This window comes from Callithrix jacchus, chromosome 15 (assembly GCF_049354715.1).
Source record: "Callithrix jacchus isolate 240 chromosome 15, calJac240_pri, whole genome shotgun sequence".
NCBI classification, from domain to species: domain Eukaryota; kingdom Metazoa; phylum Chordata; class Mammalia; order Primates; family Cebidae; genus Callithrix; species Callithrix jacchus.
Window position 1 is genome coordinate 55,164,900 of NC_133516.1, and position 16,994 is coordinate 55,181,893.

The window sequence follows — 16,994 nt, forward strand, 5'->3', positions numbered from 1 at the left end:
TAAGACAAGTTCTTAATGACTTATAAAGAGACTTGGACTCCCACACAATAATAGCTGGAGACTTTGACACCACATTGTTAATATTCGACGGATCAACGAGATAGAAAATTAATAGGGACATCTATGATTTGAACTCAGACCTGGAACAAGTAAACTCAGTGAGTATTTATAGAATTCTTCACCCCAGGTCCACAGAACATGTATTTTTCTCAGTATTACATTACACCTATTTTGAAAGTGACCACATAATTGGAAGTAAATCACTCTTCAGCATTTGCATAGCATTTCACAGACTTAAATGAAATAGTGGTTGGCTGTTTGTTATTTTCTTCCTTTATTCCTTCCTGTCTCCACTGTTAAGCACAATTATCGGCATAAAAGAGGTTTTTAATACCTATTTTTAGATTGCATTCCAGCCTGGGCAATAGAGCAAGACTCCTGTTCTCTCTCTCCCTTTCTCTTTCTTTCAAAAAATAAAAAATAAAAAAATTTGAACTTTGTAATATAGAAGTATACCGCAAAAAAAAAAAAGACTCCATTTTCTCTCAAGGACCTTATGTTTGAGACAGGGTAACAAGGATTTCCTAGGTACCTACTATATGCCAGACATGGTCTAGGCAAAAGAAATATATAGTAAATGAGTTAGAAAAGAGCCCAGGTCTCATGGAGCAGCAGTTTCACAGCCTACATAGGATGCTACTGGTGAATCGCCTGGGAAATTAAAACAATAGATGAAAGAAAAAGCCTTCTTTGGGCATGTATTTTCTTTCTCATTTGCCTACAGGAAGATCTAGAGCAGGTGTTCAGTGCCTGAAAATTTATGGGTAATTATTTGTCTGCTCAACCCTGGGGTACACTTGGGTGTAATCCCTTTAACTTTAAGCAGTCTCATAATAACAGGGATTTGACACTTACCTAAATATGATCATTTTGTGTACTTTAAAAGAGAGAACATCTGTTTTTCCTTTTTTCTTTTTCTTTCTTTTTTTTTTTGAGATGGAGTCTTATTCTGTCAGCCAGGCTGGAATACAGTGGCATGATCTTGGCTCACTGCAACCTTTGCCTCTCGGGGTCAAGCAATTCTCCTGCCTCAATCTCCCAAGTAGCTGGGATTATAGGCGTGTGCCACCACACCTAGCTAATTTGTGCATTCTTAGTAGATATGAGATTTTGCCATTTGGTCAGGCTGGTCTCGAACTCCTGACCTTGTGTTCTGCCTGCCTCAGCCTCCCAAAGTGCTGGGATTACAGGCGTGAACCACTGCATCTGGCCAGAACATCTGTTTTTCTCTGTGCATTTGTTTCACTATCCCAACATACTCATACATATTATTATACATATTTTCCTCATATATAATATCCATGGAATGAGTTGTTCTTTGGAAGGTGCCGACTTTAGTCCAATTCAATTTAGATGAGTGGTCTGTTGAGATTGGCCCCTTTACTTAAAACAGCCTGCTTTTTCTAAAATTGAACCCAGCAGTTAGAACACAACAGAATGGAATCTAGAAGACAGACTGTAACTGTTCTAAGAAATCTCATGTAGAAGCAGGAATGACAGGCACATGAAAACTGGGTCAACTTTAGAAAACTCGCTTCTCAGCATGTGGGGTTTATTAGTTAACCTTCTCCAACTGACTGACCAGAGGACAGACACCTCTGAAAGAGAGCAATGCTGGAGGCATAGCTACTATTCTCTAGGGGGAGACCTTTCTGGTAAGTGGCTGCAGTAGGCCGCAGCTGATATGTTCCTAGCCTAGATGGCCTCAGCCATCACAACCACGGAACTGAGAATGACATCTGTCCAAAACTGCCAGGTTCATTTTAAGAGAAGGTGCTTAGGTAACAGAAATGACATGGTGACATCTAAGTTGCTGTGGACAAAAGACCAAATAAACATTAAAGCAAGATGTCCGACTCACAGTACTCCATGGTAACCACTGAAAGGGGCTAGAGATGGAGAATGCCTCTATTCTGGTTGTTTAAGAAGAAATGAAAAGCTAATGTCTAACGGTCCTAATGGCTTGTGAGCTCCTTAAGGGCAGGCAGAGTGGTGACTTCCTGATTTTGCATTTCTAGGACCAAACATTATATTTAATATAAGAGATATTCAGTAAAATGAACAGAATTGAAAATAAGCATGAATATAAAGTCTGATGCATCCAAGATCTAGCTTAAAATGTTAATACTAGACTAGCTTTCTAAATACCTGGGTTCTTTGTCTCTGCTTTTATTCAGGAAAAGAGAGAAGCAGTCTTAGGAACAGCGTCAGATGTCTACGAGGGGTTCAGTCACTCCCAGGCCCTGATAACTTGACTCTACATGGACAGTGTGGACCATATTCGTGATTTGGGGCACATCTCTACACTGCAGTGAATGAAAGGCACCACCAAAGCCTCGCTGGTGTGACTCATGAAAACAAGAGGAAATGATAGCTTGGACTTCTTTACCTTGGCCTATGGCCTGTAGGTCAGGAGTCCTCTGGCTTTAATGGGCACCAGAGTACCTAGGGACCTTGTTAAAGTGCAGATTCTGATTCTGAAGGTCTGGGGTGCCAAGGTTCTGCAGTTCCCACATCTCCCAGGTGAGAACTCTACTTTGACCAGCCGGGCTGCTGGGCTACCACACTTTGAACAATAGGGTTCTAGGGAATAGTTTCTGAATGGCTCCCTCCTGCCAAAGGCAGGATGCTCTCAGATGCTTCATACTTGGGGGAGAAAGACTCAGTTTGGGCTAGTCCTAACACTTCTTTAATACTAGCTAATCTCCTTAGAGAAAAGGCAGGATGTAGTGGCCCCAGGCTCCCAACCCTCAGCAGGCACCCTTATTGAGCACCAGGATTTAATAACACTGGCTTGTGTCCACTGTATTTAATTGTATGGGATTTTCTATTTAAGGCAATGGATGCTGACTTTCTGCTTGAGGCAGTCGTATAGCGTTTCCTTTAAAATAAAATTACTGTAGTTTACTGTAGTTTAAATAAGTTGAGTCGAGTTAAAGAGAAATAGAAAGCACATCAGAGTTCTGGTGATACTCAGATACAACAAAAAAACTGTAAGGCAGAATGGCCCAAATTGGGCAGATACTGTGAGGGCTCAGTGACTCTGCTGAAACCATGTGCAAGCTCTCATAGACAGGAGCATTTCTCCAGAGAGGGACTGTAAGTTCTGTCAGATTCTCAAAGGTATTAGAAACTAAAAAAAGAGCTGAAGAATCCTCTGTTATAAAGTCCAGTTTAACTAAATACGAAAGACTGCAAAGTCTCTACTACCTCATAACTCTAGCTTCTGAGACACTTGACAGCTTTTTAAAGGAACTCTACTTAGCCACAATTACATCATCAAAAAGCAGTGTCATCCCATAAAGATTATTAAATAGCCCTTCTGTTTGGAGAGCAGTGTTTCTCCAACAGTGTTCCAGAGAACTGTAGACTGGGAAATAGAAACAGGTACTTGGCCAGAGAGGTGGGGGAAAGTCTGCCCACTCCTCCAGGGGATTTACCAATGCGAATTAGATAGTCAAGATTCTCAAAAGTCCTCCAAGAAATCTGTTTAGTTTTCTTTAATTTAGCATTTCCCAAATGTATTTGATCATGAACCCGCTTTGGAAGGAACATACATTAACAAATTAAGGAACAAGTGTCCTGAAGGAGTCATGGATGCTTCACCAAACAGCCCTGAAGTTGGGGTGATAAGACACTAAATGAGAGGCAGAATCCTGATTTTTGAAAATGACAAGGCTACATCTCCTGGAGCAATCATTAAATGGCAAGTACTTTGGTAAGTGGCTGACAGCAAGCAGAAACAGTCAAGTTTTTATAGTTAGCACAGTGGCTGTTCCTGTTTAAACCAGGTGCATTTAGGGAAAATTTAAACTTTTTAAAACTTGCATCGAGTTAGTCATGCCACTGGCTACAAGTCCTTTGATTTGAGTGTATCTGGCTATAGTGTACTGTTAGTTAAGTCGTCATTTGCACACGTTTACTGATTTTTAACTTCTGTTTTGGAATGAGAACTCTTGGTAATTTTCAGTTGAGGAACACGGTTGTTGTCTACTATTCGACTGCTTCTGTCCTTGCTCCAAATCTACTGCCACTAAACAATTCAACTTCAGAAGTATTGGCAGGATAGCACAGATTACACAACAGTTGGCCATGAAATTGGATAAAATGTTCGATTTTTCCTGGGTGACCTTTTGATGGTGGCCAAGGGCTTACCTGTCAAAAACAGGTGTCTTTTTTACCTTATTCCATAAAATCAGCTTTCAAATATGCTCTTATATATTTTTGAAAACCCATTGAAATATAAAAGTGTTTTCCCCAAAATGTAAATATATTGTGCAAGTTAGTGTTTTCTGTATTTTCTATCATCCTTATTAAAAGGAAAATAGGAAGTGGAACTCTGTTGGTAACCTGGTGTCCTCTAAATATTTTAAACCTTAACAGAGACTTGACACTATGTAGCATCTTGAATTTTTTCTCCTGCCTGGCCTTAAATAACACTTAAGAAGAGTTAGGGATTTGTTTAATTTCTTCTATATCAGTGTTAGCAAACTTGAAGCAAATGAAGCAGTAGACAGATCATTTTTTTGGCGGGGGGAGGGGGACTAGCATTCACTTAAATAATTTATCTACCTACCCTGAGCCATCTGCCTTTCAGTAAAGAGTGTTGATGACATAAAGGGGAGGAAGGTGAGGAGACTTATGTTACTTACAAGAATACAAGAATGTATGGATTATGTGGATTCAAAGGTTGACAACAGGATTTACTGTCCTATCTTTTAAGTGATTCAAATAAAAACAAAACTTACATTTCTGCTTTTGGGACTTGATTATTAAGCTCTGTTTCCAAGGAGGGAAGAAAACCTTAGTTGGGCCTTTCAAAGGGCATGAGTAAAAGTGGTTCTGCTTTTGTTATTTTCCATCGGCATCCGTAAACTAATTTATGCTTATAGAGAACTTATTAGGCATTCTGTGTTCTTAATAATGACCCCTAAAATGAGACAAGGACGTTCTTCCTACCTCCAGCTCCAGCTCCTCCCTGTCCATCTCCTGATGGATGTCTCCAATGTAGTCATTTGGATCGTAGTATTCATGGGCTGAGGGATGCCTGAAAAGAGATGCAACATCTTTACAGCCCTGCTTCCAGTGTCAGTATCTGTTTCCCTTACCCTCATTGTCAGGCCAGTAGCACAGTAGCAATTCCCGGGGTGTGGGCCCTTTCATGGCTCGCTTTCCTCTGGATGGGGCTCTCACACAGTCAGGACCTCGATCATCCTAATTTTACCATTTGCCTTTAAGTCCATTTCCTCCGGAAGGACTTGAGATGCAAGGTGCCAGCCTGCTGCGCTTTGCTGTTTGCAGAGCCCATCCTGGAGCCTGCCAGTTACGTGATGCAGTGTGACTAATTTCTGACTCCATCTTTACGCAGGGGACAGGATCACATTTTACTGCTTATTGCTTCATTGTTAGATTTTGTCCTTGTAGAGAACTAGGCTTGAGCTCAGGCAACAGTCTAAGATATGTGCTGGCCTCTGAGATTCAAAAGGCTGAGACTAAAACTGTTCTGCTGTTACTTAGGGCAATGTCTTTTTGAATGTTACCCACAATAATAAACATGTTTGATATCACAATGCAGCATGCATTTGTGTGATTGAAATGTACATGCAAACATGTAGGCATAAGTGCATATGTGTGTATATGTTTACATATAATGTGTACACACACACACTCATTCTGATAGGAGACTGGAAGCTTGTGTTTCCCTAGGACAACATACACAAAACATAATTCACAGAACTCACGACATCTTTGGAAACATCATTAATGGAACCTCAAGGAGCAAAGACAGTGGGAATCATAATATGCTTCATCAGCAGCTTTGAAAGGAGATTAATGGTCCACAGTGCCAGATGCAAAGCTTCAGCCTCTGATTGTTGGCGGGGGACCCAAACCTTCACATTCTCAAAGGTCAGCACAGCAATCAATGGGCTCTGGGTCTTCCCTCCCAGGCACTTAGTTTTGAAACAACAGATCTGACATGAGTGGCCATTCAAACAGGAGCTGGCTTTCAATTTTCTGGACTCATCAGGCAAATATACTGTGTGCACTTAAAGGGCTTTTAGTACTGAGGATACCGTTGGAAGGTCTGGGCTTTCAAGCATCAACTTAACATTCCCTATTCAGTCCCAACGCACGCTCTTGCTGTTGTCTGACCTTGCAGCCAGAACCTGAAGAGGCCTGACCTCTGTACTCTTCTGACATTTCTCAAGTCACCCCCAGGGGATAAGTCATGTCATGTTAACTAGACTTAAGAGGAAATTACAGGTTTGGCTTCTAAAAGGCCCATCACTCTGACAGGTCAACATTTGAGAATCAGAAGTAGCTTTAAAGGCCTCATCAATAATGTGAGGCAGTTTGGTCTATAATGTCAGATAAATGGTTTGGATAATCATACTCAGTCAATCAGCCATTTGTTCTAGAGGATCGAATGGGCCACTATACGGTATTGTAGTTCAGAGCTGGGAGTCAGGGTCCACCTGACCAGCCTTTCCATCAGCTCGGTGGAACCTGGAGAGTTTGCAGTTCCTCGTCTGTATAAAGGGACAGTAATGACAATAAAGGAGATAATAGTTCTCTGCACATATGCACACTGTGAGTGAATGTGAGATGGATGCCCTGTCCTCTGTCTTTACACTACCAGCTGCCACAAAACCTACTTTGTCATGTTTGTTTAGGGAATTATCCCTGGGTTCCAATGATAACTAGCCACTAAAACCATGGAATGAAAGGCAAGCCTTCATCCAGAACTTGACAAAAACCACAGGAGCCATGTGCTCACTCTAGCTACTAAGTTACTGATAGGAATCTAACAGGTATTACCCAGTGGATTTTCTTGTAAGAGGTGAAAATGCCCTTTGAAGTAAATAATGATCAAGTCGGTGATCTGATCTGAGATGGAGCTGATGTGGGAAAACACAGGGGCGCCCCTAACATCAGCTGGAGAGGCTGTGTCCTCAGATGTGCAAAGTCACACACAAAAAGCTATGTTAAACGTTCTATCAGACTGGACGCCTTGGAGGCCAGCAGTCTATCACAGAAAGTGTCTTGCTCTTCATTTTGTCCTGAATATTTTACATCAGCCACTAAATTAACAGTGATCACTGCTCCCATTTACTGAGTGCTTACCATATGCCCGTGAGAACTTCCCACATACTGTTTCATTCAATCCTTCAACCATCATAAGAGACTGAAGGTGTTATCTCCATTTTAAAAAAGGAAAAATACAACCCCACCAAACAAAGTAGGTTACCCAAGTTCCACAGCTAGAAATCAGTGTGAGCATCCAGTTTGTCTGACTTGAAGGCTCTGAACGACTTTTTGTCGCTGGCAGAAATAAGGTGAGAGAAGAGGTGCGTGTAAAGAAATCCATGTGGCGTGCCGAGTTGCAGCTGTTACTTAATTGGTTGATGCAGTACTTAGATGAGGCATGTGCGGGCTTATTACATGGATCCAGCCTTGAAATGAGACCCAAGAAAGCAGAAGGCACCACCTCCAGGGCTCTCTTGATACACACAGCTTACTCTGTTGTCTATTTAAAAGAACCATCAGCATTCCCTCTAGTAGTAACTACAGGATCTTCAAATTACCATTTGGGGTGATTAAATTTTATTCTGAAAAAACTTTTACAACATTTGTAAGTAATTTTGTTCTTAGGATATAATTTGAATAAGTCTGCTCCAGGCTTATAATAAAGTAATTAATATGTCAGAGTGGTTTTGAGCAGGATTCGATTTATTGCCTCTATAAACAATAAAGTTAAACACGGGCAACGTGGAGGAAAATTATAGGGTGCATTAATTTTTTTCATCACATGGAAGGGAAAATAACCAACTTCAAAATACTTCTTTACTTAATGCATTAGGGGTTCAAGATTATGTTACTTACTCCTCTGGCAAGAGATAGGGATCCAGCACGGGCGGGCTGGGAGAGGACATCTTAGTGAGGGCCATGATGTGTTCAAAGGTGATGTCGGTTTGGGTTCCTGTGTCTACCAGCTGTGACTCTGACGGAGGTGTGAACATTTTGGTCCTCGGCGTTCTTCTCAACACCTGTACCACTATGGGCTCCTTGGCTGTCTTGAAAGCTTCCACAGCCTGGTCATGAGTTGCTCTGGATAAGTCTTTGCCGTTGACCTGTGAAAAAACATTTAGGGTGGGACAAGGTTAGAGTGAAGCAGAAAATGGAAGAATGGATACATGGATTGGCTGCTTTCATGTGTAAGCAGCTAAAAGAAAGCAGCATGTGGTGGTGTCAGAGAACGTTAGTTCTCTATGTTTAGGTTTCCCGAAGAATGCCTGGTGGAAAGAGAGTGAGTTTGGAGGTATTCAGATCTGGCATGAAATAATAAATCTCACAGCAGGAAGGCTTGGCATCCCCCTGGAATGTCTTTAGCACAATTTCATCACGTGTTAATCTTGCCTGTGAAAGAAAAGGCCAGCCTCAGGCTCCGAGCCTTTATCAGGCAATAATAGCTAACTAGAAATTCATTACATTGTTATGTTTTAATAGTGTGTATTTTTCCAGTTTGTGTCAGATGATACCAGTCTTCCCTTCACAGAAGTAACATGAAGTTTCCTTTTAAAATTAATCCTTTTGCTCTTCTTTAAAAAGTCCATTGAAAATATTAAGTAAATGATAGTTCAGGCCATAGGGGTATACGGCAAGTATTACGGAGAAGGAACTCAAATGGCTAACGTTTGGGGAAGTGACTGCTGGCTTAATTGCTGTTTTGTTTCCCACTGTGTACAGTGCTTTGCTATTGCTGCATCCTCAAAGCCTGCACTTACTGAGTGACTGCTGTCTGCTGCATGGCTTAAATGAAGATACCTCTCAACAGTTCTCTCATACAGTCCTGTAAAGTTGGCAGGACTGAAAGTAAGATCATCTCCCTCTTTACAGCATCAAATAAATCTCATGAGAGGACCCTACTAGTTCACGGTGGGTCAGAACGTTGGCTACTGTGTCCAGGATTCTCCCCAATGGTACAATCAAAACTCACTCAACCCAGCTATCTTTAGACCAGCTTATTTAAAATGAAATAGAAATCAGAGTCTTATTTCTAATGATTTACTTTATCCTCTATTTTCCCTTCCCCATAGAACAAAGGAACTATGTTCAGGCAGTTATATGCAGAAAGTCTGGTAACATCTTATGTCTGGACTGCATAAAATGTATCAGGCTCCACAATACTTTAATATTACAGTATTCCCCAAGTGGTTGGTTGGCTTTTAAAAGCAAATGTAAAATGATGGTATAAAAATCATATTACACAGGACACTTGGCTGCAGAAGTTGCTCAGCTTCTCTGGAGAACAATGACCCATTCAAGTCACTACACATAGAAATTCCTGAGTTTAAATCTCTTAGATTAATATTCTATTTGTGCAGTGTGCATGTTTTGAGCCCATATTTTTAAGTGTCAAAATGAACACCAAACCACAGCCTTTTCCCATCTGACATATATACATTTTCCTCCCTTAGTATCTTGGACTTCAAAGTAGGCTGACAATTAGGTCTGTCCTCAGAGCACTTCAGTTTCTCGCTGTCCAGGCAGAACATAAGTATTGATTTAAAGCTGTTTTTCTCTTTTTTCCCCCCTAAACCTTTTCACTCTGGCCCTGTAGGGACAACAACTCTTAGGTTGAAGTGCGTTGTAAACAACTGTTGGGTTGAGGAATAGATGTTGAATTCTTTCCTTGTAATGAAGCCCAAATGAATCATGTCAGTGGAGGTTATTAATGATTTGGATTCAATCCACTTAAGTAATTTATTTACATGATGAGGGAGTTCGGCAGACCAAGAACTCTGAGTCACAAAGTGACTCGAATGCGCTAGTAAATAAGGAACTGTCTGAACCGCCAAACTTTTAAATTCCCCATCCTGGAGGACTCGGAAAGCAGGGTTTAATACTCCAACTGTTGCCGTGTTTCTCCCTTTGAGAAAAGAATAAAAGGACAAGAAAGAATTCTTTCTACCTTTCTTCACCAACTGCCCTTGGTGAGCGCTTCCCTGCTTAGACCCCAGAATGCTGAGGGCTTGGGATGGGAGGGACTGGGGTGTAGATGAGGATGAAAAGCCACTTGGGGTAGGTACTTTGGAATTCATGCTGGGGCCGAACAGTTTGAGGTATATCTTTCATTAAATGTGTGGCATCAAGAGTCAAATAATGCAGGAATTTACAATGCTACAGTAAATCTGTTCCTGAGAATAAATTAATGCAATGTATCACACCCTTTGGAGATGTGGGTGTGGTCAATGCCAATCAGTCACATTGGTCTTCTGCCCTTGGTATTTATTGCTTGGGGATGGCTTGCACCAATGTTAGTTAAACCCACAACGAATTTTTGAGCAGGTGCTACAAGATGTGTCAAATTTGTTCTTCCTCTATTTATATATAAATACCAGGCCTTTTGCCAAAAGGGAATAAAAATGGGATTTTCTTACTATGGTATCCTTTTTCTTTTTAACTTCCTGTTCTTGTTAACACGAATACTAAGCTGAGTGAGGAGAGGATGGTGAATTGGAATCCAGGAATCTTCTAGTTAGGTCCAGAAAGGAACCTATGGGTCTACATTTTTTAGGGACACATAATTAAGTCTTACAAACACCAGAGCAGACAATGTCAGCTGCCTGGGCAGCACGCACCCATTGTCACCCCAGTGCTTCCTCTCTGCTAAAAGAACTCTTTGTCTCCTTTCTACCAGATCCTGTATCTTTCCCTCTGGGGGAGATTTGAGGTGTGGATTTTGATGGGCTCCCGCCTACCATGGTGGTCTTGGTCCTTTTGCCTCTTGATGGATTTAGGCATGGGTATACAGTATAATTCTGGCTGGCTGGCTGGGACAGGAGAGCTACTAGGGAGCTCTAAGGTTTTGTTCAGCCTTAAAGTAGGACATGAGATAGGAGAGGGCCCTTTTCTGCCTCCAGGAAAGTCATCTGCATGTTTTCTTGGACTTGTGGCAGCATCTTGGGACCATGTGAAGAACTGGTCTCAGAGGCCAGGTTAACACAGTGAGGATGACAGAGCAGAAAAATGAGAAAATTGTGGTCCTAATAATATCACTGAGTAAGTGAATTAACCAAGCTTAGAACCTCTTATCTCCAAACCTCTTGTCATATTCAATAATACATTCCTTATACTTTAGGCCAGATGACTTGGATCTTAACTACCTACAGTCTGAAACATCCTAACAGGTATAAATATCACACAGATGTATTGTAAAATTAGGCACCCATGTTTTCGTATTCATTCCTAGAGACATTCTCCTCCTGGGCAAAAGAATTAACGAAAATCCTTCTTCGATTAAGAGTACATCTTAGCTCATTTTTATAGCAAGGTGATGGAAACTATTGCTTTACTTGGATAGATTTTATAAACCAAATGCTAGAACCATTGAGTGGATGTTTAAATGGTTCCAAAAAAAATGATGCATGAAGGACCTGCTTGGATCAGTCTAAAGCTAAAAGGATTCTTGGCTGCAAAGAACTCCTCTGTGTTGAGATGCACTCAATTACAAAAAGCAGGAAAGCTGTTCTGAATCTGTCCAGCTTTGGGTACTGTAAAATGGCATTGATGCAATGACATGCATACTGTCCAGGTTACAGAGGGAAGAGCAGTAGCAACCCCGAAGGGAGGCCTGGGTCACTGTGGTGACTGAGAACCACCCTTTCATCCCACACAAGAATGTCCCTCACTGCCTACAGCTGGGTTCCACAGAAAGGCATTTTTGCCAACTGTGCCCAAGAAAACAATTTCAGTAGCCCAATGTTACGCAGTTTTCAATCAAATGCAATTCAAATAATACTCTCCACAAGCCGGGTTACTTCCTTTTTTTTTTTTTTTGATATGGAGTCTTGCGCTGTCTCCCAGGCTAGAGTGCAATGGTGCGATCTCTGCTCACTGCAACCTCCGCCTCCCAGGTTTACACTATTCTCCTGCCTCAGCTTCCCAAGTAGCTGGGATTACAGGTGCATACCACCACAGCCAGCTATTTTTTTTTTTGTTTTGTTTTTAGTAGAGAGAGAGTTTCACTGTGTTGGCCAGACTGGTCTTGAACTCCTGACCTCATGATCCACCCGCCTTGGCCTCCCAAAGTGCTGGGATTACAGGTGTAAGCCACTGCTCCTGGTCAACCTCCTCCTTTCTTACAGCTCAGAGGTGGAGTGTGCAGGGACGGTAATTGTGGGATGAAGCCAGGGTAGGATTCCTGGCTGTGGGCTTTGGGCAATTTAACTGTTCTGAGTTTCAGTTTCCTCATCAACAATATAAATACAGTGTCATACTTCTTAGGGTAATATAAAATTGAGATAATTTACTTGTAATGCCTAACTTGCCAATAATAAAGATTTTACTAAGACTCTAGTGCTCGTGGGGATTCTATAGCAGAAGAGACACATTTTCCTAGGAGGAAACAATCTATAAATCAAAGAAGCAAAACCCAGCCTAGTGAGGTGTTCTTAAGAGACATTTGTATGCCGAAAGGCTTCTTGACTTCCCAGAAGCTCCCTGCTCATCTTTTGTGTTCCTATTCCAGGGGTATCAATATGCATAAGAAAATGTTCAGCCCTCAAGTTAGGATTCTTGGAGGAAGAGGGGGGTGCAACAGATAAATTTTACAGGACTTGACCCCTGCCACATGAGCTTCTTGACAAGGTATTTTAGGGATCATTACATTCTCTTAAAAGACGATGAGACAAGGTGGGAGTTTACTATCCTAGACGATCCATTTTTGCAGCCAAATTTGTTTTGAATTACCTTGTGCACATAACACTTATTACACTGTCATCTTGGAATCACATCACTGAGAGACTTAGCGAGGTGATGACTCCGGTGCATGCCGTCAGCCAACCGAGAACGACAACTCTTATTCTCGGATTAGCATTGCATCTACATTACACAAAACAGCGGCGATGATGGCTGTGATTATAGACGGGATGCTTACCCGGTGACGTTTGGCCCGGTCAAATTCAATATCATTAACTCGCCCAATTGAGCAGATTGCTTTTAAAACAGTTTATGCAGCTTTAAAACCAAATAAAAATGAATGTTTTGGAACAGGAAATGCTGATTGCAAACTTTATTATAAATTAAATGCTTAAATTATTCACCTAAGGCTCTGGCTGGTCCCCTGGGACTTAGGTGCAATTATGCCGAAACTCCAATCAGTTAGTCTCAAGGCAAACATCACTGTTGCAAATATGACATGACACTAAGGGACCTTAAAGAGGTCCTTTAGCATAGGATCTCCCAAGACAAGACAGTTAGGCTGAGGGCATGGAACCATTCCTTCTTGGTTCAATTTAGGCTCAATAACATTGCTGCTGCTCTTCCTAGGAGGTACTTGTAGCTGTCTTTTCCACAGTTGGTCCTGAGAACTAACATAAAGCTTTCCATTTGGGAGGTAAATTTCACTGACAACCCATCTGTCTATCAGTCATTCACTCACTCAGCAAGAATTTACTGAGCTTATTTAGTGAGATCAGTTCCCTTCTTGGCTGACAGAATGTCACTCAAAGAATTTCTGGGAGGAAAAATGAGGCTACAACACATGGGAACCACTTAAGAAATGGGCAGATGTATGCATTATGGGTGGCGTTTTACCAGGACATCCACTGACTCAGAGACTATACATGATGGAATGCTAGCTGGGCCGATAACCCAGAGAGAGGCTTGGTTTTCACTGTCTACTTAGAAATACTATGGGTTAAACTGTTGTCATATAGTAGCACCTTTCAAAACAGAGTCCAAGAGAGCCTTCAAAGTTTTCTACAACTTCATTGTAAGCAGTTCAGGATATTTTAGAATGTAGTATTTGGAAAAGGCATACTATACTCTCTCCAAATTAGAAACTAAGTACCTATTTATGAAGGACATTTGGTTTCTGAGGTTCAGGATATCACCAGTCACCTCTATTTCTATTACATGTGCAAATGACCCCATATAAAGTCCGAATGCAATTTTAAATTCAGCCTAGTATAAATTATGCCCCTGGCTGAAATCCAGCTTGTATAGGGTTCATTTAATTAAATACAGGGGCAGTGATCTCATTCTGTAAAATATCACACCTATGTTTTCAAACTAATTAAAAACATAGAATCCACTGGAAGCAACGGATGGTAATAAACTATAAACTGAAAAGTAAAAGGTTTCAAGCCCTGATTTAGGTTGGATAAAAAAAATCTTTTTTTTCATTTAGGAAACTCCTGTCTATCTTAATTTATTTCAAATTTATGGTCTCCTCTAGGGCTTGGAAAAGGGAAGGTAACTTATCTAAAAATGCAGGTATTATGGCTATGAAGAAGGAATGTGAGTTTCAGTGATGGAATGGTGTTCAAATTAATGTGTTTCTGAGGAAAGTACTTCACTTCAGAGATGTGTATCTGTAGATGGCACTGCCACAGCTCTCCGTTTCTATGTATGGGTGCATCTGGGTTCTAGTTGGGACCTCGACAGAGTTTGTCCCTGGTATTTTCTAAATGCAACCTGATGTTACTTCCCTAGATATGGCATTTTTAAAACCATCAAATCCCCTCCTTACTCCATTTTAAGCATCCTGCACAGATAAATCTATAGCCTGGCTAATTTCCTTGTTAGAAAAAGTCTTCCTTCTGTCTAACTTAAGTGTCTCACATTTTAAAATCCTTTACTGTTTTCCTAAATATGGAATCTATCTGGCTACCAACCCCTGATTAGTAAAATAGATAATGTGTCTTAGAGGCTAAAAACATATATATACTTACTTTTAAAAAAGTAAATACTTTAAAAATATTATAAATACGTTGAAAATATTATAAAAGACTTGTTTTCAGATACCAGTTTCACCTTAATATCTCCTTTGGAAACCTTGGTGTCATAACATGAAATCTCATTTTAAGCAATGGCATCCAATAAATGTCCATTAAACCACAGTATATTTGAATCAGTATGAATAAAAAAATTAACATACATTTTTGCATCATCTTACAGGTGATAATTTGAAGCAGCAGGTCCAGATATTTTAGGAAAGCCAATGGCAAGTACCTGGCAACAAGCTGTTTCTACAGCCAAGTCTCCCTATCTTCCACATCTCCTAAGTTCTTCTTTGAAACTTGAGTGTCTTCTCCAGTAAAAAATACATACATATTTAATGAGAAGGGTTTCTGCTCTTATACTAGACCATTTCTTGATAGGATCAAAATAGTATCCAGGAAAGTATCCTCTGCTTTGTAGAGAATGAAAAAATGAGGTCCAGAGAGGTCTTGGAGTGTTTGCAAAATAATCAAGTGGCTCTGGACAAGCTCTCCTGCTGTCTCTGGTTTCTGTACTGCAAGTGACAAGGTGGGGCCACTTCAAGTGAAAAATGACACAGAGAGGAAAGAGACAAGAAATACAAAATTTACAGACCTCACAGAAAATCAAAACTGCGAAGTGGCTTTTCTTGGACAACTGATTCTGTCTGTCTCTCTTTTAGAGCTTCTCTGAAGTACCCCTGGTTAGGGTTGAATAGGCTGAGGTGTGACCAAAGGCAAGGTGGCAAGTTGGGCAGTGGGCTAGACGCCATATCCATCCAGAGGAAGAGAAGCCTTCCTCTAAATCATGCTGAAGTGCCCAGAAGGGCTGGGCATTCGTCCTGCTTCTGGCTGTCACCGGGCTGGGAATCCAGCATAGCAGCAGCATGTGATGATCTGGGCTCCAGACTCCTGTATTTAAGCCCTGGAAACATAGAAGGGGCTGGTGGGTGACTCAGCTCCCTCTATATCAAAAGGGCTTGCAAAGGGTATCTCCCAGAGCACTCCCTCCTTGAACAGTCCATGAAAGTTGCCTTCAGCCACTCTGCTTCATTGCTCACCTTTTTATGTATGAGTGTCCAGAACACTTCAAATAAAATGCTGGAACTTTTGACACTTTAATCCTGATGAAGCCAATAGTGGTACAACACTTCCTCTGGGCCAGACACTATTCTATACACTCTACCTACATTTACTCATGTAATCCTCACACAAGTTAAGTACAACCACTATCACCGTTTCACAGATGAAAATGAGAGGCACAGAAGGGATCTGTACATCTGCAGACATTTCATTTAAGATGCCGGTGGCTTTCACCTTGAATTAGGAGAGGCATGCTCCAAGTTCAGAATATAGAAGATGACATGTTTCTTTTTTACACATCAATGTTATTGCATTTAATGATCCACTGGCATTATCTCCTGCTGTAGAGGCAAATACAGCCACAAACTGAAGGAGGAAGGTGTGGTTAGGTTTTTGCAAGCATCATGCCCGAAGCCTTTATGAAAGCCATTTTTTTATGCCATTTCCTCTCCCTGGTGTAAACTTCATATTGGTCTCATAAATACCTTGAATAAACTTGAATTTGTTAACTGTTTCATCAGAGTCTAGAGGGCTGGCTACAATAAAATTTCTACTCTCGAGCCTCTAGCCATCAGAGAAAAGGACATGAAGGAAGAGTCCTCCATCAACGGAACTGTTATCACACGGAGTTAAAAACAGTGTTTAATGATGTTTTACATTTTGTGTTACCATAGTCATTTACATTTAAAATTAGAGGATCCCTAAGGATGCTGCATGAAGACGCAGAGGGGCAGATAGGAGTTCTATTTCTGATGAGGGCCATTGTCAAGGTGCAAAGCTTTGGGTCTGTTTGCCTGGGTTAAGTGTAGGCTGCAGCACCTGTGAGCTTTGCTGTCTTGAGTAGCTTATAAATTTCCTGATGCCTTAGTTTTCTTCTCTGTAAAATGGATTAACAGCAGGACCTAACTCACAGAGCTGTTGCTGGAATTAATTAGGCTCTACATAGAAAGTAGTTATGGTTCATGCCAGGTGCATAGCGAGTGCTCGATGAAGGTTAGCTATTTATTATCCTCACTGATTTGCAGAATCAACGTGCCATGTATCGACAAAGTAGTGACCAAGGGTTGCTAACACTGGGTGAGAGTG

At 41.1% G+C, this 16,994-nt stretch overlaps 1 protein-coding gene and 1 long non-coding RNA gene across 6 annotated transcripts in view; one reads left to right on the top strand and one right to left on the bottom strand.

Annotated features, from left to right (window-relative positions):
• Window positions 1-16,994, top strand: part of LOC118148019 (uncharacterized) — a 172,722-nt gene that overhangs the window by 131,667 nt on the left and 24,061 nt on the right. The window lies entirely within an intron of this gene.
• PDZRN3 (PDZ domain containing ring finger 3) overlaps window positions 1-16,994 on the bottom strand; it is a 237,006-nt gene that overhangs the window by 15,631 nt on the left and 204,381 nt on the right. For all 4 annotated transcript variants that reach the window (XM_035276112.3, XM_017965029.4, XM_078351489.1 and 1 more), the window contains 2 exons: window positions 7,945-8,192; window positions 5,020-5,107 (listed from right to left, as the gene is read on the bottom strand). In XM_035276112.3, coding sequence (XP_035132003.1) covers window positions 5,020-5,107; window positions 7,945-8,192 — 336 coding nt within the window. The remainder of the gene's footprint in view (window positions 1-5,019; window positions 5,108-7,944; window positions 8,193-16,994) is intronic.